The 26,049-nt window shown below is 39.4% G+C and overlaps 1 protein-coding gene across 2 annotated transcripts in view; it reads right to left on the bottom strand.

Annotated features, from left to right (window-relative positions):
- The window catches only part of cntnap2a (contactin associated protein 2a), a 249,149-nt gene that overhangs the window by 45,489 nt on the left and 177,611 nt on the right, over positions 1-26,049 (bottom strand). For both annotated transcript variants that reach the window (XM_088282986.1, XM_088282987.1), the window contains exons 16-17: positions 3,570-3,726; positions 1,780-1,907 (exon numbers count right to left, since the gene is read on the bottom strand). In XM_088282986.1, coding sequence (XP_088139112.1) covers positions 1,780-1,907; positions 3,570-3,726 — 285 coding nt within the window. The remainder of the gene's footprint in view (positions 1-1,779; positions 1,908-3,569; positions 3,727-26,049) is intronic.

A 26,049-nucleotide genomic window follows, 5' to 3' on the forward strand; every position in this document is an offset into this window, starting at 1 on the left:
CAATTGTGTCTTTTGTGTTTTATTTTTGAGCCTCCACATGAAACAAAGTGTTGTGAAATCGGAATTGTTGGGTCATGGGCATTTATGGTAGTAAAAGCGTGGCAGGAAATTATATTCTTGGCTATTCAGTTGCTGTACAATGTGGCAGGTATTATTTTACATTTTAGTACTTGAATTAAGTTAACTCTACAGCATGATATAGACAAAATGAAAAAGGCAGTTGTTGTAGTTTGCCTGTAAATTATTGGTAATGTTAATTTCGCCTTCCAAATAATTTAAACTAACCCGGCGCTTAGAAGTTGCACGATTAAAAGCGCACATTTTCTCTGTTAAATGTGTCTTTAAGGGTACACAAGAAAGCAAAGATGAGAATTAATTTAAGGTTTCTTTGCTCCTGAAATATTCCATTTTTGGTCCCTCCATTGGTTGTAGTACATTTAGACATTTGCATTGCAGACAACAGAGATGCCCACAAGTTTGCCTTTTCATATTGTCAACATTGGGCATCCGCAGATAATTTTAGACTTTCACAGATGCACACGTGATGTCATTCAGGGTATATGTTCTGAAATGTTCTACGGATGGGCATTGGTCCAAGCTTATTGGTCCCTCGCATGCATGTTTAATTAAAAAGACCCTGCAAAGGCAAACAACAAGAATATATATATAATATTATATTCCCTAATACTGGACAGTAAAGCTAAGGACTCCAGTGCATGTTCGTGCACAGGCATCTCTTTTGTCGTTTGTTTTTCTGGTTCATGAATATGTAAGAAAAAAATTATAATTTCTTTTCAGTTTTCCCATGATCGTCTGACGTTAGTCTAATCCAGCCTGTTAACTTTTAACTCAAAGTTTTCTGTGCCATTACAGTAATCATGCCAAGATCCATTCCTTTAAAGATCAGGACCATTTAAAATATGTCTGGCCTGGGAAATGTCTCCAACTTAACACCAAAAAAGTGCCATTTGCTTGCCCTGACAACTAAAAGGCTTTGCGCTCTGTCAACAGGAGCATTTTTAATAAGCGCGCTAACAAGGCTGGACGTGTTCTTTTGATCCAAACTTTTCTGAACCCTTCACAAAAGGTTACACAACCATGCCTCTGCAACCAGCTGAGAATCTGGGAAATGATGGTCTTCTCAGCAGTTTAGGACATTAATGCACATATTTCCTCTTAATTAGGCCATCGCTACTGCACTAATTTAGCCTGATGCTCCGAGATATCTTTCATACCTGCAGCTAATCCACTATGTGCTCTCCGTGTTTCGTCTTCCTGAGCAGGGCCTCTTGCAAAGATTGAAGTTTCTTTCAAGAGCAAGTGATCATTATAAAGCAGTGTGCAGGCTTTGAGCCACAGTGGTGACCTTTTAACTTGCTTTGAAAGAACCTCCTCAATGCTCACCATGCAGCTGACTTCTTTTTCTTGTAACCTCCATATATATATATATATATATATATATATATATATATATATATATATATACACTGTATATTTTATTTGGATTTCAGAGAGGGCTTTCGTTACATTTCATGCAATAACCGGCAACAAGTGCAATTCATGTGATTATGATTATTATTTTTTAATTAGCGTTACTTTAAAATTCTAAAACGAATTTGTTGTAGCAATCCACTTCCATAGATGTCGGGTGGAACAGCAAGCCATCAGACACAGCCGGTGGAGTTTTGCTGAAAAAAGCATGCTCTCTTTGACAATTGTTTTTTACTGCACATTATTACCACCTACTCTCTCTATATATACATCAGTGACAACACTCACCATCTCCTTGGCAGCGCAAAGGCCCGACAGTCAGCTTGGCCTCGGAGCCAACTCGGTTGGTGTCGCCCACTGCAACCTGGCTCACTGGCAGGTGTTCCTTATATGTCAAAAGACCAGAATCTTCTCTCCTGGAGAACAAAGTCAAATACGAATGCGATGAATAAAATGTCAAACTCTGAACTTGATGAAGTGTGGTTCCGCAGGTGAAATGAACCAAAATGAATGAATTCATCACGATAATAACGTGTTAATAAGAGAATCAATTATATCGGGCAAATGAATACATTTATTACCTGCATCATTACACTTATCACATTACCTTTCTCAACTGACATTATAAAATAAGATTGAATACTTAATTTAGCTATGATTGGAATGAGCTGCAGAAAAAGAATAATAGAAGTGTGTGCAGCCCAAAACATGGGTGCTAAACTGAAAATAGAATTGTGGAATATATATTAAAAAGAGACAAACACGGAAACATCAATCAGACTTATTTGTAGTCCCATCAGTTTTCATGATGAATCGAAAAGACATAAAAGCAAATGAAACCACTCATGTTCATTAACATACGCTGCAATCATGCAATAGCCAAGTGTGTTAGCTCATGAGCAATGTCCATCAGCTGGCTAAAAAAAAAAAAAAACAGCCACAAACGGGTAGATTGTGGTGTCAGTGTTCTGTTTTTGAACACATGGGGGAGTGACATTCACCATTCTGTCAATATTGCTTTGGAAATTAGAGCGCTCGCCACAATAGACAGACAAGAGATGAGCAAAAAAAAAAAATTAGCATAATAAGGTGCTGCGGATGAGATTCATACATTGAGTGAGTGCGTAAGGCACTTGCAATACTTAGTCATGGATTGTGTGATCATGAAACAAAATGTGTGCTTTATAGGCCCCTTGACCTTCACAATTTGAGTTTCAGAATAAATGAGCTTTCTCAAAACTTCTGAGGGAACAAAAAAGTTCAGGATTTCTATGGGTGACCTTTGAGAAGTAACTCAAAGGGTGAAACCTGGCAAATTAATTTAGAGGTTCATGGACCAGAACCAGGTTTGTTGATTTGTCATTTAGGAATGTCGTTAAAAAGGGCTACTCTACAAATCTTGTTTCAAAGATTTCCAAATAATCCCTTATAGCGGCGGGGGCTGAGATGGTATAGGACGGGTGTCCGCAGAACTCTAGGCCTGGAGATTTGATCCCTGCTGTCAAAGCGTCCTTGAGCGAGACGACCTGACAACCGTGTTGCTCCCTTTGGGAAGGCAGGCATGTGTTACATGCGGTCCACTTAATCTACATTTCCCGCCACAAAGTGTGTTGACAAGAAAATAATCAATCTCATCTAAATGAGAGTACCAGCTGACCTGGATATAACCTAAGGGAGTGCAAAATCAGAAATGGCTATCTAACAAGTGCAATTCCCCAGAAAACGTAATGGAGAGCATGGACATTAGCGTACCATTGCTCAAATGGATGATCCCTTACTCAATTTAGTCCGTGCAAACCAAGGTTCCACGGTATACGTATTTTAATATCGTGACAGCTCCAGCTGTTGTGAAATGCGCAATATAAATAAAGTTGTATTATATTGTATAACCTCAGGATTGAGGCTGTTCGTTAGCTTAGCAAGTACCTGTTCATAGGGTTGTTAGTAGCCGATGTGATTTTCGTATATTTGAGGATAAATTTGTGTATTTCAGACAATATTTCAGCACACTAGAGGCAACAACGCGCCTTGTGTGTTTGAGCATGAACCAAACAGTTTGACATTACAGTCCAACTTACCATTGTGATTGGTCGGCATCACAGTTACAGTCGTACTTGGGGTCGGTGCAGTTTCTATCGATGCCGCAAGCACATTTCTGGATGCCGGGACCAGAGCCCCCCCAGTAGAAGTGCTTTTCACTGCCCCTGCCCACCCACCATGTGTACGGAGTCCCATCTGGGGAAGGAAAAACACAAAGGCATAAGATGGTGTATTGGTTGATGGTGTAGTTGCTGGAAAAAAAAAAAATCACAAACGTTAACAAGAGCTAAGTTCCCGAGCTGCTGAAACTCACTTTTATTACCGACTGATTAATTGTTGAGTATTAACATTTTTGGGGCATTAATTCTTTGTTAAATGGAGCTACTTGCGTTCATGTGATTCATATTGGTAATAGCCACTGTATGGTGAATGTTATGTATTTGTTTAATATATTTTACACAGCTGGATGGCTTGCTAAATCAGAGATTATATAATTTTCTGTTTAAATACTGAGCTTTGGCTTTTTAGCGTTAAAACGGTTGAAAAAGCTGGCGAGCAAATTTCACTCTGGGTAATGATGGTACTGCAGCGGCAAATCTTATAAATAACAAATGAACATGATCAATGAATACCTGAAATATACATCAATATACATCAAATAATAATAAAAATGGTAATTATATTGATGATCTGCAATTGATTTTGTTACAGATGCTCAGTGGATGATGAGGGACTCATGATTAACTGCACTTTTGAAAAGAAATGCAGGTATTGAAAAATTTGCCTCGGGAAACATAAACAACAACATGTAACCAGGCACTAGACACACAATGCCTGTCTTCCAATATGCACCAATAAAGGAGGAAAATGAACACTATTACATTCACCTCGGGACTCGAGCCAGTGCAAACTGCTTCATCCATACCACTTGGAAGATTTCATTACACAAAATGACATTTTCAAAGTCATATTTTCTGAGCAAATGCAACCATATTTGTTACCTTAATAATCAACTCAACTTAATTTATAGAGCAAAAAAAAAAAACCGACCACAGATGAAACTGTGTCAATCAAACATAATACACATTAATAAAGCAAATAATAAAATAATAACAATAATAATAATATACAATGTTGTACATAAAAAAAATACTATTCAATCACAGACAATGGGAGTCAGAGTTGTAAAGCAATTGCCTCGACATTTGTCTTGGTAACATTTTTCAGTGATTAAAGAGAAGGAAGAAATATATGCATAGATAGATAGAAACAGAAAAATTCAACTTGGTCATCTTAGATTTATTCAACCTTAAAATTCTGAACCACAGCTGTATATTTACATGTGTTAAAGCATGATCCAATCCATAATAAATGTGTCCAATTGTCCATCGCACATCATCGCCAAAGTTCAGCACACACCTTATCGTCCAGACTGGATCATTTTGTAACGTTGGACCTTTATTTTTCCAGAAGCCAAATGCCACATATTTATGACAGTATCAGTACCAGAGCAACGCAGGTGAGATGAGAGATGAAACAAGTGTAGGAGTATGCGGATGGTACAAGGCGCAATGAGAATCATGTCGTGTGCCAGTTCCGAGTCTCATATGAGCTGGCGTTTAAGCTCTGCCAAAACAAACTGACTGAAGAGAGAGAGAGAGAGAGAGAGAGAGAGAGAGAGAGAGAGAGAGAGAGAGAGAGAGAGAGAGGTGTGTGTGGGGCGAGGATGACAGCATGGATGGAAAGAGACGTGCGGGAGGAGGACAGAGGTGGAATTGTACTGACAGAGGACTCAAACAGAGAGCCATGAAGAGAGGGGTCACTGCGTTACTCGACTGAGAAGCTTAGCACAGCGTGTGTGTGCGCGTGTTTGTGTGAGTCGATGAGAGAAAGCACGTCTGGCTGCGTGAGAAACAATCCAGGTATTATAGTAAAAGTATTTATACAAGTATTTAGTTCATGTTTTGCATTAAGTAGATTATTCCGTCCTGAGCTGATGCAACAAGCATCATTATAAGAGACGATGGGAATTCTTGGAAAGCTTTTCTCAATTGCCAGAGATAATGTTAAGAACAACAACGCATTTGAACGATGAGCACATTTAAAGTGTAGCCTTAGGGTCTAGTTAATTCATTTGGGATGGAAAAACATATTTTATTCATGGCAATACAGTTGTATATAAGGAATAATCTCCTCGAAAACCACTTAGTTGATTTTACCAACAGCCTCAAGAAATGAAAATTGAGTAAATTGAATAAATAAAACAATTTGCGTCCAGGTAGCTCATGGGTTGAGTTTCCATTCAACAATTTGAATGTGAGTGTGAATGGATGTTTGCCTCTTCATGTGCCCGAGTGACCAAATGACAGCTTGGATAGGCTCCAATTCACCCACCAACCATGAACAGGATAAGCAACACGGAACGTGGATCGATGATTATATGCTAAGTGTTTGTTTTCTGGGCTGTGGAAAAAAAACAAAAAAAACAGTAGAACGTGCCAGCACACCTTGGCCATTTTCAGAGGATATGCATTAATGTTCCTCTTTACAGTGGCCCTGAAATGCAAAACAGAGCAACAAATAACGAAACAACACACAGAAAATGAAAAAACACGATAGCGAATAACTAAACAAAACAGCAAAAACTGAAACAAAAAAGCATATCAAAAGACAAAAAAAACTTAGTTTGCGGTATTGCTGGAAAATATAAGAGTTTATTTTTTAACAATATAGTGCTTCGTTAAAAAAATACACTATTTGGCTTCTTCCGATTCTCATTGTCACTTGAGCTGTTATTCCAACTTTCTTCGAAGGAAAATCAAAACCACGGGTTTACACAATACACAAGAGTAATATGTAAAATAAACAGCCCAAATTGAACGTCTAATTTGATCCACTTTACCATTTTCACTTGTCTCCATCGCTTCCTCCGCTTTTTACAGCCAACAAACATGTTAAATGTTCCCAGAGGAAATAATGTACACACCGCGACTGTATAATGGTGAACGTATCAATCTCGTTGCACGGCCAAGCTAAGGACACTTTCAGCAGCGTGGATGAACACAAAAGCGCACAACATTCCACCTTTGCCTTACACAGCATTTCCTTTTTAGTTAACTAAATAAAAGCTTGAACTACTTTAAACAGCACATACTGCGCTAAAGTAGATCAACTGAATGGTAGAGTTGTCATTTTGTCCACCAAATAGCCCGGTAAAGCTCGCTTTTTGACGCTGCTGATGGGCTCTAAACAAGAATATGTTCTATGCAGCCCCAGTAGTCAAAACAAGGCATTCTGATTAATATTTTGTTTGTGGGATATGAGTTTAGCAGTAAAGTCCGTAAGTTTTTGTACACCTCAGGAGGCGGCCATTTTGCCACTTGCTGTCGACTGAAAATGACATCACAGTTGCTCTGGGCTCAGCTAACAAATAATTATGGTTCTGATTCAGAAATTAGGTTGACAAAATGGCCGCCGCCTGAGATGGCAGTAGATGGGTGTATTTTGCTGCTTAACTCATATTCCACAAATGAAATATTAATCATAGTGCCATGTATAGACTCATGAAGGCGCATAGAACATTTTATTGCAAATAATTTTTTGAGGGTTGACATCCCCTTTAAGGAAGCAAACCATCAAATAAAACTCCAAGCGTAGTACGGCCGTATGCGACAAGTGCAATGTCACAGTGTCGCGATGTTGGTAGGTGTATATTGTGATAGGAATAATGTTCACGTAATCACACAGTTGTTTTAATCACATTTATTGGACAACATTCTAGTAATGAAGATTTTACCATCGCGTCGCTCACCATAGTGATTGGAACAGCTGAAGCTAGCAAGAATGATCGCTAATATCATCCATCAGAAGCTCATTTATCTACTCTCAGACCTGGAAAGTGCGTCACCTTTTTTGCTGGACATTTGGCCGCTCCACAGAACGTTATAGCCCGGCGACGGCAGCAAATGAGCGTGTTCTGTAAATTGGCTAATTTGATGAGATGCCAAAAACGCTTGATTAGCAATTAGGCAACTTAATGCGGATTAGTAAAGTCGGTTTATGCCCCCTCCGAAAGATGCTCTCTATCGTTGACAATCGTGTGCGTGTGCGTGTGCGTGTGTGCGTGTAGCAGTGAATGATGGCATGCACACCAATTTTCCGACAGCCAAACAGACCTTCAATAAGATTTGATGAGCCACATCTTACAAGCACAGTTGTTGTTTTATCATTAAGACGCACTCTTTAAAATCCCTCAAACATACAGTAAACATGCACTGGCTCTCCATCTCAAGGGCTGTGAATGAAATGAGCAAAACATCTCCCCAGAAACACAAACATTTTCAGTGGATCAATTCACCTTTGTCAGAGCGTCTCTGTTCCTGCTCTTTTGTTGTCTGGTCATTTGTTTTTGTTTGTTGTGAGCTGAGCCTTGTCACTCTGCTCAGCATCAGCCGCTCTTTCTTAGCCTCATATCATCTTCATATCATTTTGGGTAGGGAGCCATATTAACGGTGTCCTTGGATTTCACTTAGGTGGGAATGTGTGTGGGAGGAAATATAAAGGCGGATTTTCTATGTCCTTTGTCTTTGTGCTTATCTCAACACGTCAGCGTGTTTCTTTTGTGTGTCAGTCCTCATCTCATGGCTCACCTATTCATCACTCCATTCAAAGAACTCCTCGACCCTGATGCCATTTCCCCAATCTCCATCACTCCCACGTATTTAGCCCTGTCTTTACTACAAGATTTCTACCGATTCCATGTTCTCTCATATCTTTTGGTCTCAGAGGCTCCTTTTCGCTTTTATCCATCTCGCCATTATTTCGCCACTTGCTCTTCGGTACGCATTAGCTCTGCCTTCATCTTTCATATCTGGCTCCTCACTTGTTCCTCTGGTCAAGCTCTGTGCAGTGTCTGCCTCGTCTCTTGCCTGGCATCTAATCTCGTCGTGTTCTTATTAGTCCTGATTTAATCTGCTCTTTAATCCAATTTGGCAAACTCCCCCTGCTCTGATCGAGATCTGAGGCTGCATTTGAAATACAGGCTGCCCTCCCCTGTCGATCCCAAATGGTTTGATCTGAAAAGGGCTACCGTGCATTTCAAACGCCTGGCGAGTTGACTGTGGTTTTTTTGACCACTAGGAATGCTGTTGAGCAATCACATTGAAATGGTGACTCGTTTGTTTGGATGTTAAACAATAATGAAGCATAAAGTACGATAGATTGTTGCACACAATTATATTGATTGGCAGTTGTAGGCAACGATGCGTCATGAAGCAAAGAAAATGAGCCAAAAACCTCAAAGAAGCTGACAAAAACAAAAAAAATCCACAAAGTCCTGCTTTTGGTTTGACAGGTTCTTTTGGCGCCAACTTGAGTAATTACCAACAAACTATTGATCGATGTGTGTGTTTTTTTTATTTATTTATTTTTTTGGGTGGGTTTGTTCGTGCTGAAACGCCTTTTTCAAAAGTCTTTGATCGTTATGATCTTGGCTCACCAGACAAGGTTTGTGGGAAGTGGCTTGCATATACAAATGTCTTCGAGTATTGTGCCATGTGAGCTACGCACATTTTCAAAAGCCGGAGAAATAGGGAGCTTGGTCTCAAAGACATTTGCAGCTTCTGCTTTGCGCCGCTTGAGTGTCACATGACTTTGAAATGTGAGGATCCTGGAACGGGGGATGGTACTGAACCCCCTTCAAACAGAGTCTAATTTTTCCCTTTCTGGCCTGGACACGCCGGCCATTGTGAGTATGATGACCAAAGTTTCTTGAAGCTTGTAAACGTGTCTAGCCTTATCGTTACACTTCCTTGACGTCAATTTTTAATTACCTGTTCCTAATGTAGCCTTCACTGAAGCACCAAAACTCAGAATCTATTTCAGCACAATTTGAAGGAAAGCCTCAACGATACACATTACTCTGTGTAGACTGAATCAGAAGCGCCACCTCGTCATCCATCCAAACAAAACTTTCCTTCAGTGATTGTTGCAAACTATTCTTCTTTACTGACGTACCTTCTTCTTCTTTTAGGCTGGGGCTTTTTCTTCTGTTTTCTAGTGACTTCCTGTAGCGTGTAGTGGCATGTACTTTACATCCTTTCAGTGTCTACTTGTGGACACACATTTCCTGAAATGATTCAATGTTTATAAAATTGTTTTCTTTTTAGGAACGGAACGAGCTACTTTTCTTCCACTATACTGGAGTTGATGATATACTGTACTGTGGCTAAGATTGCAATTCCCAGCCATGACTATTTTGTCTCCAAAAAGCTGATTCTGTGAGCATTTAATTGAGGCATTTGAGATTGAAGGTTAAAGAGAAACAGAGTGCAACGTGTCCAGTTTAGTCCCTGTTTGCCTGCAGCGCATGCAGTCTGAGGCGGGATGTCCATGTTGTCTACGCAGCAGACAGGCCGGGGGGAAGAATAATGAGTTTTTCCAACAGTTTCAACCTGAGAGCACCCGTAACGCGATCCACCTTCCTGACAGTTTACAGGATGAGACTCCTTCCTTTGCCCGCTGTTAGGCATAACTTTACGCTCTAATAAATTCACTCTGCATACCTGGAAGCCCATCTGCACGCACACACTGGCACGGTATCACAGGTCATCACTGGCCAGTGAATGAAAAACACCTCAGAATGGAGAGGGGAGGATGTTGAGGGAGGGAGAATTAATATCAATAGCTGCGGCCCTAATTGGCATGTCTGCTTGATAAAGGACACAATACCACACCCCCTTCAACTAACACACATACGTACTTAGTATACACACGATGCTACAAACCTCAGGCAGTCATTGTAATTGAAAAGTGTCCGCCAACCATAAACAACCATCATCATCATTACCACCGAGTCATCTCAGTGTGTTTATTGGTGTGTTACCCCCCAGGTCAAGGCCAATGGACAGATAGATCACGAAGAAAATGACTTCTGCCAAAGCAGGCTCATTTGTCCATATCATTCATTTATTTTAGCAACACATCCATCGGAATCGTCATACAAGAGGACATAACACAGCGACGCTTATGAATATAGATGAGGGTGATCGAGGGAGATAAAGAAAAAAAAATCATGCAGCGAGAAAGGAAAGACATGAAAGTCAGGGGATGAGAATACAAAACGAAGGACACCTAAGATAAGGACATGGCGTGTGAGATAAGAAAGGTGACAGACGGATGGCGAGGAGGAGGGAGAACTTTTTCATAGCTGCATGAAATATAACGCGTCAGTGCAAGTGGGAGGGATTTCACAGCTAAGCGATGGCGGTTAAGTCATTGTGCTCTTCAATTCATTGTATTCTAAAAGACGAGCTAGGAAGTACACGTGGCGCAGACATTTAAAAAAAACAAAAAACTTTCAATCCTGTCAGAAAGGGAGACAGCAACTATAAGTGTCATTAATTGTTTCTGGAAGTATCGCCCACCCAATGCGTTTCTATCAAATGGATGCAACCTCACAAATATTCCTGGTTGAGCGACATTTTGTAGACTACAATTAACTCTGTATTTGGTCGCCGTAAACAAAAATCTAATTTGACCATAAAATAGTGTAAAATATTCAGAGTAAATTAAACGCACAATTTTACGGTGAATATTTCACTCTTAAGTTTTTCTCTGTTTACTGGGACCAAATATAGTCTTTTAGGAGTAAAATATATTCTTAAATGTACTGCTTAGGTGGGCATTCTGTCAGCATTGATACAAGGTCTGACAATCCGTCACTGACGAACGTCCAAATGCTGACAAATGACAGGAAACTTCGAAAATACTGATCAAGTCCCTTTTTTTGCGTCGCTGTAATCGTCATTAACTACGACGGACTTTCTCAGTCTGTCGCTGACGGACTCATGTTTCATTGACAACTGATGGAAACACAGCACCCATGAGATTATGTGTTTATCAAATTAAATTACATTTTAACTGCGTTCTATGCAAAATATTTATTTCGAGAACAAATGGAAAACAGAAAATCACTATTAATTTCATTTTAAGGGAAAATACTTTAAAGGAAATGTTAATATTTCATTAAAATGATCCATCATTGGATTTAGAAAATGTATGTATCAAAAAGTAGTAGTGGTATCAATACTTGGTATCGGAATCGTTGACTACTCAAGTGTTGAGTACTCCTACTGGTATAATAAAATTGGTACTGAACATTCACAGTAAATGGTAATCTGATCTGAAGAGGAACTTCAATGCAGCTGTTCATGTGAGCGGCTGTACTTTACATTATGCACACACACCCACACAACCGCAAATTAAAGTTATTTCTTTCATGGGAAAAAGAAAACATTAAAATAAAACAGGTCTTTGTTGTGTCTGTCAGTTGTCGAAAAAAAAAAATCACATGTTAAGATTTTGTCTTTGTATTTGACATGAAGGGATGCGCATCCAGCTGACAACTGGCTGCCTTCGCATGCTATCACAGCACTTTGTTGTCAGACACATGATGGATTTCAGGCATTTATTCCCAAGCATGTTGTTTTCTTTTGTTCTGAAGATCTGTGTTGTCTGCCTCTTTATTTTTGCGGTTGCAATTTTTTAAAATGGTGTAGAAGTGAGAGCTGTTTCTAATACATGCATCCAAAGATTTTGTGGGGAGCTGGAGCCTATCTAGACCAGTCGCCATTCAGTCCCATGGCAAACAATGACCATCAATTATTCACATTCACTAATAGGGACAATTTAGCCTTTAATTAACCCGACATGCACGATTTTGGAACGCGAGATTAAATATTTGGTTCCCTTTTTCAACCAATGAGGCAATAGCCTATTGTACAGTACAATTCTGTAAACTTCAAATACTACCAAATTATTATTACCCTCATGATGGAGCATTTTTTTTTTTGCTGCAGCTCTTGAATTAGAGCTCAATAGGTTTTATTATGATGTGAATCTTTTAATGTCCTGTAATGAGGTGATTTTTAAATCTCTGATTTATTCGCTGCTTTGCGATGTGTAGTTTAGCAGATCTGGCTGTTTTGCAGAGCTGGGCACTTGACCCTTTTTTGACGGGCAGCCCCCAGCCCTCCGCCCTTCGGGCCTGGATCCTCCAGAAGCCAGCCAAAGGTTTGTTCCAATTAAGAATAATAAATGCAAGTTTGAAGCATTTAAATGGGCAGAATCACAAATTGCCTTTTTTCAGTAGAAAAAGTTCATTTATTTTCTCTCTGTGATATCAAGCAGGAGTAAAAACTTTCCATTCTGGGAAATGTCACAAAATTGTTGGATGTTGATGCTGTGTAATGTTGCATCGAGAATGGTTAAAAAAAAAAAGGATTCCAATCTGTTGATGAGCCATGTTAAAAAATGAAAAGAGTTGGGAGGCTTTTGGGGACATCTGAACCGGTCCACACTGAGTCTTTCACAGGAGAACAAAAAAAAAATAACCTTTGTCATTCTTCTTCTCATTGAGTCCGCTACATTCAGCTCCTCTGCGTTATTCTTTGTTTGCTCTCACTCCACAGGTGAAGAGGCTGACCTCACAGGGAGAAACACCGACCAAGTGGTCCTCCTGCTGAGCACCCAAACACCCGATAACCTTTATTATCATCATCATTGTGCCGCTCCTACATGCTCAACTCTGCTTTCGTCTTTGTCTGCTCTTTCGACTGCTCGCTCTTTTCCCCTTTGGCAGTCCTATCGCTCTGTTCTCTCCCTCATTGCTGCTGTCTCCATCTTGGCTTGAGTTATTGATTTCTGTAAAGGTTGACTGGGGCTTTTTTTCTTTTTACTCCCTTCTCTTCCCTCTCCCGCTTCGCGATCTTTCACTGCCATCTTCTTTGCAGGGTTTCTACTTGCTTTTTAAATCACTCCCTCTACATTTCTGCCCATTTTTCACCCATCTCTTTTACTCCAGGCACAAAAATCGTGACACGGCTGTTCTGTACATCTTTATCCGCCACTTGTTTACTGCTTTGACAAGGCCGGGACTCAGTGTGCAGAATGCTTGGAGTGGGATGTAAGTGGTAGTAGTAATGCTTTATCAGGAAGGAAAGCAAGCATATTTGGTGACTTAAGTGGGTGTTCAAAGTGGAGTCGGAACATTTCACTCTGAGGCAGTCAAAGAAAGTCAGCGCTAATTTCTGCCGGCATGCAAAATATATATATATATTTTCCATCATCACCTCTTTATTATTATTTTTATTATTTTGAATTTCCACGTGTTACATGATTGAAAAAAATGTAAAGATTTAGGGGCATATTCTCTTATTTGGTTAATTCGAAAGGCCATGCAGCTAAATGTTTTTTCCGGGTGGCCAGATGCTCCTGTCCACTCAAGTTGGAAACGTTTGCACCATTGTGCCAGATACACAAGCTGGGTGGAGAAACACTAAAATGTGGGAGACACCGCCAAATCTGGTCATATATGCATCATCTCACCTATTTACGTAAATTTCCTCTTACACGCTCCAGAGAATGTAATAGGTCCAACTCCCGATGAAGGTGTAACACCATAATTGCACTTGGTGGTTTCCAATCAATATACACTGCTACACATTCTAAAACAGTCACAGAAAGTAAACAAATGTATGCATGAGTTTCTGAGCAAAAACTATTTTATTGAGCTGATCAAAGAGGCCTTGTGAGTCAGCTTTTTTTTTTCCCCCCCCACCTGATATTTGCTGGTCAAGATTATCAGGGTCATCTATTTTTTTTTTTTAATTATTTCAGAGTTTGTTTAAATATTTTAACTCAGTAAACTGTTTGATTTACTCCAAAAATAATTTGCATATATTGTACAATATTAGCTGTACATCCACCCTGCTCAAGGTACCACTGGACCTTGCACACCAACAGTGCTGGAGTGTGGTGCTTGTCGGCACTTTTGAGAGTTGTTACTCAGAATTTTTGTTTTTGATGGACCAAACATTTATGTAGTCACCAGCACAGAATTCAGATTACATTTCTTTTATTACATTTCCCGCAAGATAATAATCATAATAATTTAAATGAACATGCTCTGCCATGGTCTATATTATTTGTTGAATGTTTTTTACTTCAGTTTTATGTTTTTCCTTGTCTTCCTTTGTGTGTTTGTCTCATTAAGAGTATTGTGTCCAGCTGTGCTTGTCTTCCCACTCAGACATTCAGCTCCTGCCAACCCTGCGTGTCTTGTCCAGGTGTTCCTCGTAGCCTCGTCAATTTGTTTGTTTTGAGTTCCCTGGTTTCTGTCAGTCCTTGTCCTGTCGTGTCTATGTCAGTTGTTCTCTGTTATGTGTCCTTTGCCTGCGACAAGTTGCTGTTCGTTTGTTTTAGTCCCGAGTCTGTTTTCTGAGTTTGTTTAGTTTCTTCAATGCTGATTGTTTGGGATTTTAGTATTTTTGGAGTATACCAGAACCGTGTTTGCCTTTTACTTTTCATTTGGAAATGAAATAATTGTTTTGGTTTAACCACCCCCTGTCTCGCTTCCCTGCATTTGGGTCCTCCTCCACCACAAGAACCTGAAATGATCTCCTTCAAAGTGTTAGTTAGTAGTAGTAGTTAATCCAAGCTAAGGCACATAAAACAGATTTACGAGCGAAGAGGAAACTAAAACCATGAGAAAACAGTTATTCTCAGATGTTAATAAGACCTCAATAAGATTAGATGTTTCTTAATGTTACATTCATAGTTTGAATTATTGACCTCAATCCAAATTGTATTCAGTTGTATTTAACTTTTAAGTGCAAATTTCCCACAGTGAGGTGGAGTGTTAATGTTGAAATGGTGCGTAATGCTACAACGACTTATGATAATATTTCCATGAACACTTATACCTACTATGCTACTGTATTTGAATTTGGTTCATTACGGTGTTACTTGGAACACCCACTATATTTTAAGGAGGTACTTGGTGTAATTGGTTTGAGCATGACTTAATTAACACATAGTCCTCACTAGAAAATAATTACTGACACTTTTAAACATTTAGTATGTTGCTTCAGCCAACATCCTATGAAAACAGATGAACAAAAAAAAAGCAAAAACAAAATACTATAATAATAAAATTTCTGAATTACTGTTTATATCTAGAATTTTTTTTTTTTAAGGAGACATTTAATAGAACACATCTTTAAATAAGGACACAAGTGAAATATTGATGAACCTCTGTGTATTCCGTATATTAATGGTCTTCAATTATCTTCTTCAAAACAGGTAGTGGTAGTTTGTGTTACATATTCTATAATTCTGGGCAGAATTCAACATACAACAGCCCACATGTACCCTCAAGACATGAAACTTGCGTCACGGTGATGCCCAGCTAGATATCTGCGTCATCTTAAATTATTAATTTTCATTGATTGCCCTAACTCTGCGTCACATACTTTACCTTTAAAAATCACAAGCCGTGCTTTAAAATTCAATGCAAAGAGACATAATGCTCATGTTAATGCCACCCGTTGATTATTATCGGGCAATGTCACACAGCATGAAAATCCATTCGAGCAGCGCAGTGCAGTGTATGCTTAGTTTTAAATCAAACACTACGCTTGGTTATTACTGCATACGCCTCATTCATTTGCACAAGCATGTAAGTCTTAATACAACCACTGCCTAAGAGGGTTTCATTCACATTAGCAAAAGCAAATAAATGGCACATGTGATGAGCCGGTGTCTGGAACATGATAGATGACACATGGACAGTTTGTTTGATGATGCATGGATTGTATTTAACATTTTTTGAATGTCTACTTGTATGGATTTATATCTTCTAAATAGAAATGATTTGACATGACTGGTTTGGTTTACACATTTCAAACAATTCCTCCTCTTCGTAAAAAAAAAAAGTGTAAAAAAGAAAACAAAAAAACTCCCACGTCAACAAAGGCTGTGACAGTTCACTCGAAGCAATTTAATATGCTTTCATATTGAAGTGGTTTTATGTTGCTAATTAAAAGACAACAATGCTGAAATATTGAGCTTGAGTGAAGTCGATGAATGACAGATAAAAAGTTAATTGGCTCGACTGTGTTCCTCAGCAACCTCCACCTTCCGCAATAGCTAGTTTATTAATGCTTTAAAGAACACGGACATCAGATTAGTGATGGCAATGAGGTTGACAGGTGAGGCTGCACCTGCCGCATGCTAGCTGGTTACACTTGGTCTTTGGAAGTTTTTATAAAACAATTTCATTATTTTTGACATAATGAGGTAACTTTCCTATCTTACTGTTTGGTTGCTGGTTTGGCTGAAGGCAGTACAAGATTTTTTTTTTTCTGGTCTGACAGCTTGAACGTTTCATCTGGGAGATCTGAAGAGCACCTGATTGGATGAGATAATTGAGGGTTCATCTGGAGTTTACGTGAGGACTAAAACAGCGATGGAGTCAGCAAGACACCAGAATTCCATTGGTATAAAAACGTTATTGGGCTATGCTGCAAAGATGTCTCCATTTAGATCCTATTCAAGAATCCGAGAAAGCTATTAGAACAGCCTTTGAATTAATTATACTTCATATTTGGAGATTTGGCATCTATTCCAAGATATTGTTCAAGTAAATATCTGTTACAAGCTTCACAAAAAATAGTAGTTGAAAAATGTGATTAATGACGATTAATCATGGAATTTTTTGTGATTAATTAATTAAAAAATAATCACTTGACAGCTATAATATATATATATATACATATATAAAATGATATCATATATAATTATATTTATATGGCCTTTGTGAATAGAATGAATTGTTTTCCATTGGTCTGTATTGGATTTATAGGCATTTGCCTTCAGTGTTATAAGAAGAGAATTGGCACAATTTTCATTTATTTCAATATTTGTGTTTGAGTACTCAGAAACTCAACATGGCCAAAACAAACACATACACAAAAAGAAACACTCACGAAATATGCCAAATGGGTTCAAATTTATCAGTCTACCATGCAAATTTTTTATTTAAGAGAGTACAAAACTGGAAAAATAGCCTTTATCCGTGAAAAAAAAAATCATCATAACACATTGAGCGAAGCTATTAGTTGGTTTTATTCATGCTAAATCATTGGATGGTGCCAGGTACACAGTGTTTGTGTGCTGCTCCACCACTTAATGAGTGCTGCTATGATTGAGTCTGCATTCAAAGATCTTGGTGAGCAAATGCTGAATACACTTCAATCAATTGGAGACACAGCCGTTCATCAATTATTTGATGGCACCGTCAGAAAGTTATGCGGGCTCCATGAAAGCAGGAGGAAAGGAGGCCTTGTCGGTAATTGAATATTAAAAAAGGAACATCACATGCATGTTAATCTGAAGTTTAATTGATGAAATTCCCAGTGGTTGAAAGCATGTAACATTTTGACACCACATATCAATCCAAGGTTGAACAGTTTAGTCAACAGAGGCTACAATACGTAGAGGAGTTGTTCATTTTTAATAAGGCAAGTTGGGCAGGAATATATTGGACCGTAGGAAGAGTTTTAATGATATATTGTGGTGACCCACAAGGGAGAAGCAATCAGAGGGAGAGGAAGATGCGACAAAATACTTCCATGTTGCAAGTACGATATGCTGGCTCAAGGCCTTCCTTTTGAGCCGAACTGTCTGAACTCAAGATGGCAGACTGCCTGCCGCCTCTCAACGGCCTCGGTGACAGAAAAGTATCCGGATTGACGGAAAGGATGCTGGCTGTGCTGGCTTCGGCTGATCCCTCATTACTTTTAACGCACATTTTCCTGCGGCAGCTACCAGTGCCAGTGCACACGCCGGTTAATTAGCCATTTCCTGACTGCCTCCAAAAATCCCAATGCCCCAAACTTGCACCGTTGTGTACCTCAAATGCGCGTTCCCGTTGAGGCTATATGTGTGTAGGGAGTCCGAATTCTCAGACGCTGTCATCCCGCTCCTTTTGCGCCCTTGTTCCATACTTCGTCTGAGCCCGCATCCACAGCCCCAAGGCCAAAGCATATTTCCCACAATTCATTGTTGATTTGACCCAAAAAACATAAAACTGGTGACGTTCTGAGGATTTCCTCTGCCTGTGCCGAATTTTTTTTCACGAGTAAATATTGATTCATATACTTTACATTTTGTATTTTTTAATTTCCATCAATGTTTTAAAGTCACCAGCATATTTATTCCTGGTGTATTTGCCGTAATTACGACCTTCCGCAAACAGTACAAATAATGGCGCCAGAGCTCCCATCGACTGGAAGGCCGAGCCCAAGTTTATATTTTACTACTACTTTACTGACGTTATAATCAAATTTTAAACAGCAAAGTTGCAGGAATAACAACCGGTGCCGCCATGCTTGATGAGTCAGTGGCATAAGTCCATGAAGTAACACGCACTGTCCCAATTCTAGGCAGAGAGGGTTTTCCGCACTAACCACAACTGAATGTCAATGCGCTGATTCTGACCCAAGACACTACGGCGCCGCTGTTATCCCTGGAGGACACTACAGATACCAGCGACCATCCGCGGGTAACGACGGGTTTTGTTCCTACCATGCCAGGGTCGGTGCCAAAGCCAAGAGGCGCTTCCCATGAGGTGGAAGCAGCGAAAAGGAGCTTTGTGGTGAATACCGCAGGTAAGCCGGTTTCCGATAGACCATCCTGCTCAATGTGCCCCTCGGCGGGGGTGCCCACCCACAGCGGTTTGCGTCCTGGTCCCGGGTCTGGACCAACCCCTGGCATGTGAACCATTCCTGTTAAATGTAGCCATTTTTGTCCGTTTATGCTGGACTTCCAAGTTTTTCTTGACACTCTTCATGATTATGGCGACACGGTAGTCGACTGGTTAGCACGTCCGCAGAGGTGGGGGTTTCGATTCATGCCCCTACCTTCCTGTATGGAGTTTTCATGTTCCTCCCCGTGCCTGCGTGGGTTTTCTCTGGGTACTCAGGTTTCCTCCCACAGTCCAAAAAAGATACATGGTAGGTTGATTGGATTCTCTAAATTCTCCCGGTAGGTATGATTGTGAGCAAGGATAGTTATTTGTCTTTGCATGCCCTGCCATTGGCTGGCAACCAGTTCAGGGTGTCCCCCGCCTATTGCCTGAAGAAAGCTGGGAAAGGTTCTAGCATGCCCGCGACCCTCGTGAGGATATGCGGCTAGCATAATGGATGGATGGATATTCACGATTATGAGTTTGGCTGTGCACTTTTTTATGGTGAATTATGGGGTGGTCTATGAAGTGACCCACAAGGGATTAACTTTTGCTAGGTGTAAAGAGATAGGCATTGCCTTCTTCCCATCTCATCATTTACCACATCCCCACAATATCACACTATTAAAAAATTTGTTCCCAATATTCCACCGTGTGAGGTAGCATTGCAGTTTCCAAAATGGTGAATTTAAAAAAAAAAAAAAGAAAAAAACACCCAATAATTAATTCTTCCTTCTATTTTGTTCAAAGCCATGCCTCTGTTTGCTATAAGATTACGGTCGAATTAATTCTTGGAAAACAAAGACCACAGAATTCCATCTTTCTTTCGTTCTGTGTAAAAAGCAAAACAAAGCTTCCCTGGAAGCTACAATATTACTTTCAAGCAACTACCATAGTGACGAACACAACAAACACATGCTCATCAGAAAGAATTTTGGGAATGTTACAAACAGCCACTGTTGTTTTGTATTCCTCTAGTTTGCTAATATTATGCTAAAGCATCTCCAAGTCATAAATCAGATAACATTTTGACAATGCGCACTGTGGCAAACTACTACACCGTCTCTATATTTCCAAAATGTTACATTCTAAATTGAAATGACCCCTATGCTCACCTGCAATCATCTCAGATGCATTTTCAATGCTGCAAAACAAAATACCAATGTATGCTGGTGTGATCGCGCTTTGACCTGGCTAATGGAGGAACAATACCCCAGGGCAAGACGTAATCAGGAAGCCAGTTAATAAAATGAACAAGACTGCTTTACTTGATCTTGCTAATGTCCTCGACCTTCCCTGAGGGATGACACACACATGCAAGTGCACATTCAAATGCATGTGTGCATGCATTCATCACATGAAGGCTCAGGCATGACCGCACAAGTAGGACGATTAATGTTGATGCACAAAAAGCCCACAGTGGGCTAAATGGGAGAAACGCTACTGTAAATCATGTATCCACACCTCCCATCAACTTGACACTCAAGAGAGTTGAAATGCATCATTCATTAGACTTTCGTTAACAACTGGAGGGGCGGAGCATTCTGTGACTGAGGTCACACGTGCACTTTAAACTCTTGGGACAAAAGTCACATCAACAGCTGTCAATCGAGCACTTACATGTCAATCACACCCCACCCGGGCTTCATTTACATGAACATGGAACGAGCTTTTAGTGAAGTTGAGCACACTCCAAGCGATTATGAAGAACACAAAAGCAACACGTTTGAGCCTTAAATGAATCCGAGTTGTCTTCACTGCAGTTACTTTTTATTGCTTAAAAGCCGCAACCTTGTATGCCAGTACTTTCTCCAATTAACTAACTTGACAGCCCTATTTTATTCTTGCTTGCACACCCCCACACAATACGCAGGTGTTATATTTTATTTATTCTTTTTTACTTTCACGTTCCACATCTTTGTGATACTGCAACACACAACACCCCCCCCATTATGTAGTACCTTTGTTGACTTAACCACACAAACAAGCAACAATTTATTACAAAGAGTACAAATTGCAACACCCTTGGAAGTTGAGTGTAAACATTCTCGATGCTCTGGACAGTTGCCACAGAAATAAATGAATACTGTATAAGCCGTAGCTGTGGTTAATACATCATTATGGATTAGACCAACATTCTGAGTGGATGCTGAAATGTTTCCTGTTTACTGTGCTAGAAAAACATTGTAAATAAATATAGTGCCTATTAAATATAGTCCCTATAAAATGATCCAGCGTCTTTCATTTCTTGTGCATTCAGTTGTGTTACAGTCCACAATGTATGGGGGGGGGGACTCATTAGGGTTTTGCTTCCACCAGTTCTCATCAGTCTTGTCCAGGTGTACCTCATTGTCTCGTCACTTTGCTTCCTTCCTTGTTTTTTTTTTCCGTCTTGTTCGGTTGGTTGTTTCCGTTGTCGCTGCTGTCATTTGTCACATGTCGTCGTGGCTTGTTCCCAGTCATTGTGAGTCCATTCCCATTGTTCGTTTGTTACTGTGAAGATTTGGAGTTCATTTTTGTACTTTGGATTATTTCATGTTCCCTCTTTGCTTTTTTGGAGGGGGAGTTACTCCTTGTTCCTTGCACTTGGATCCTCCGCGACGCAAATCTCGCACGAATATGAGGACTTTAAAGCCTTTGAGGCTGGCTCGAGAGGAGAATGTCAATTCAAATAGGCTGCAGAGGAGTTTGTTGATGAATTTGCAATATTTGTGAAAAATTAATTAAAATTAATACTCTGCATCAAGGCGTTAAGTGCCATTAAACTGAATTGAAAAAAAAATGCACTTCTTAGTCAAAGGCCTATGAAGGACAGGTTTGTATTTTCATTTTGTGCTCATGGAAATGGTGATTCTTACTAAAAAAAACAAAAACAACCACCGCTGTAACTAGATGCTGTACATAAGATCAAACATAAAAATACAAACAACAAATACAAAATAATCCATCCATTTTTTTGAAGAGGGGAACACAAACGCCGCTCTTTGAAGTGTCGACGGCAGTATTCACGGCGGGACCGTTCGTGACCTCCACATCACAGCCGACTTTCATGGCATCATTGCACTCCGACTGCTTGACACAGTTATCATGTTTAACGCTCACTTTCAAGCACCATCGCAGCTCTATTTGTATTTAAGCACAATGATGTGCAGAAGGTTCAACTGCCTGTGATGTGGAGAACAAATACTGAAACCTTGGGTACATGATTCAGTTTTATTGAGTGAGTGACTGTGGGTGACACTTTTTTTTTTTTTTCAAGGGATTTTCTCGTCATAAATGACAGTTTTTTTTGCCAGGAGAATTTTGATATCTTTGCATGCATCAATGTAATTTATGAGGCTTGGAGTGAGGTCTCTCATAGACTCTTGCAGTCTGCCAGCAAAAAAACTTTTGCCAATTTGCAGTATGTGCCAGACAGACATCGAGGGCTTCGATAATGAGGTAGGAAGTAGCAGTCACAACTGAGATAGTGTCCATGGGCAGTATTGTAGGCTTGGAGAAGATGGTGGAGGATGACAATCAAGAAGTTATCACAAAGTAATTTGTTGAGCTGCAGAGAGTACAGGTGAGGGCTAATCAAAAAGAGTATTCATTTTAAGTTAATTTAAAAAACAAGCAAGATTTAAAGAAATGTGGCAAAAATTGAGGGAACTATTGGCATTGAAAAGCAAATAAAAATGTTCAGTATATATATATCTATATGTTTTGTTTTTTTTTTTTAATTATTTATTTATTTTTTTAAATTTTTTTTTTATTTTTACTTTTTGTTGAGACATATTTCCTGGATCGTATTTCTGGTGCCAAAAACCAGTGATGAATTAGAAAGATGAAAAAAAAAAAATCCGAATCATCCCAAGAGATTATGGAAGGAGGCTCTTCTTTATTAGAGGAGGTGTAGTTCTCAAATTGAATTTTCAGTTCTTTTGACACTTTTTGGTGTCATTTCTTCTAAATAAAGTGTATGGTTCTCTATCTATTATTAGCCAAACGGCGATGAGAATCAGGTAAATTTAACTTCATTCTAGGGATGAAACTGATTAATTTCATTTTAATTCATTTCAATGGGAAATATGATCAATATTGTGAAAGTTTCGCTTTGTATACGGGGAAATGAAACAAATTAATTACATAACAGTGAACCCTATGACTTCTACCTCTAAAGTATATTAACTATTATCAGTTTGTATAATGCCTGGCTGTAAGGAAAGATCTAATCATGTTCATATGATATTATCAGTTAAGATACAGCCACTGGCTGAATTCCAACAATGCATCACAGCACTTGCAGCAAACTAAAAACACAATTTTCCCATAATGCCTGAGGGAAGTGGCGGTATAAATGAGAAGGATCATTTATTGGACGTGATTCCCAGTCATCCTAAAGCTCACACATTTCCAGATGGGTAATCCCCAGGAAGATTATAGTTGATGAATGAAAAGCTAACAGCAGAGCACACGTGATGGTTCTCCTTGCGCTACAGAGGCTGCACCTTAATGTCGCTTTGCCATCCCTTGACATCTGTTCATCGACGCATACATGCGTGACGCCAAAGATGCATCGATGTGCGCTAGCTCACGAATATAGTGACATACACGCCGGGCCGTTTAGTCGACAGTGACAGAGTTAAACACTACTGGCAGTGGAGACAGCATCTGTCAACCTTAGGGATGACGGAAGACACAAATTGACTTCATTAAAAATAATTAGCTGCTTTGATTGCCTATAAATCAACAATATAGAACGCTTAACTGAGCCCTCAGAGGTGAGCAAAACTTATATTAGTAAAGTTTTTGTTTACGCAGGATAAAATTCATTAGCCTATGGACAAAACAAGTCCAACTGGATCCTTAATCATATTAAAACTCAGAATATTGAATAAAATATATAAACATGTGAGTGGTTAGCACTTAAGCTAGCTGCTAGCCACTAGGTGCTAATTTTATTGTGTTTTTAGCATGTTAAAATAGGAATTGAACAATTGTTGTCTTTATGTTGATGAAAATTAGAGCTGCCAAGATTAGTTGGCTAGACGCAACTACACTGACGTTCCAAATTGTCGAAAATTAAGTTCATTGTCCACGCCATTTATTTGTTTTTCTCTTAGAACGGCCTCGTCTTCCTGTGGTCCAGCTTGTGTCTGCGACACACATGCGCAGTTGTAGTAATCAAGGTCATCCATGACATAAAGAGGATGCACTCTGGCTAATGCAATGTCATGGCTAACTGGTGTTAGCAACTGAGTCCGGAGGTTTGGGTGCAGTTCACCCAAAATAATGCAAAGCAAACCTGCCTTTTATGGTGGTACAACTGTGATAAACAAGCATCTAAACAGGAAGCGCAATGCGGCTGATTCCTGATTCCTTTTCTGACAAAGGTACAGTCGTGAAGATGTTTGTAGTTCCAACATACAGATTACACGTGTGTGTTTCATATAAAGTAACGCAATGTCATGCTTTGGTACGCTAACATATTGTAGCATCTACGATGGATTATGGAGGCATTAGTCAGTGAATCCCACGTTTATTACCAACCCAAACACAGCCAACACGCTTGCCCGCTCTTGTTTGTTCCCGCACTCATGAATTGAGTGATGACCTTGGGAAACTGAAGAAATCAATGGAACAGGACATGGCGCAACTCCACATAGCCCAGTTCATTACAATATACTACATTTGTCATAATATTTGAGGATTTTTTTCCCCATTTCAGTTGCATACCTTACTTGTGTCATGACATTTAGTTTAATACTTTCAAATTATACATATTCATTTTATTTTGCTGATACAGCGGCAGAAAACTGTCTTATAAGACAACCAAAACTTTCCAGTTGCGATGGATTAAATGCCATAAGAATGAAATGACTTGGATGAATGAGAATATTGTGCTCATAAACCAGCTGCTGATAACGTCATTTCCTTCTTTGAAAGTCACACGCAGTTACGTCACAGATAGCGCATCAAGCTTGGGAGGGAAATGAATGGAGTTGAACATAATGGCAGACTCAGACAAGATTCACAACGCTCCGGTAAGTTTTAAGTCCAAAGTAAGGAAGAAATTTGGATTTTATAAGAAGAATGGCGTTCTGGATAAAAATGTCAGCATATACAAAGACTTTAAAACGGCACTAAAGTACACCAGTAGTACGACAACTCTACAAACTCATGGTGAGGCGGCATTGGCTTTGACAAGAGGAGTCCAGCACCGCTGGCATTAATACACGAACAAAGACAAAGACCGACATGATTTCTTCCAACCAAAACTCGCCCACATCTTGACAAGAGAAAAGGCAACAATAGCCTCAATAAATCGGTCTAAAGACTTGCAATGTTACTATGTTGTGAAGAATGAGGCCTTTCGGCACATGATAAAACATTAGAGCGCCCCGTTATTGATGACTCGACAGCATTTTTACTTTTCTTTTTTTTTTGAATATTTAGTTGACCTTTGGCATTTAAAAAAAAGATTTGTTTCTAGTGGAGGATTTTATGAAACAGATTTCATGTTAAAACACAATTTTCCAAGACTGACGATTTGTCTTACAGTTAGCCACCTTAGGTTCTCTTTTCAGGAAAAATGTGTAAAGGATTTTCTGTTTTTCACTTGCTTGTTGTGCCTTAATCTTAGGCTTCACGCATCTTTTGCCATGTTGCATTTAATTAACTTGAATATTTTGGGTTTTGGAGAGCTCTTAAATGTTACACTTTAATAAACATTACAAAAATATACACTATCCACATTTTCTAGCTTGTGATTAATTTCTGAATAAAATGTCACATTTTCACTATTGACAAGTTAATGCATATTTTAAAATGTCGAGATTTAACAAGAAAGTCATTCCATCATACCCTCTAGCTGAGCTGAGCGATATGCAACCAATTTGTAACGCCACCGACTACAACTAATGATTCATAATGGATTCAATGTATTCATA

The sequence above is a fragment of the Idiotropiscis lumnitzeri genome, chromosome 19 (genome assembly GCF_059441095.1).
Source record: "Idiotropiscis lumnitzeri isolate Australia: NSW breed Sydney's pygmy pipehorse chromosome 19, RoL_Ilum_1.0, whole genome shotgun sequence".
Classification (NCBI taxonomy): domain Eukaryota; kingdom Metazoa; phylum Chordata; class Actinopteri; order Syngnathiformes; family Syngnathidae; genus Idiotropiscis; species Idiotropiscis lumnitzeri.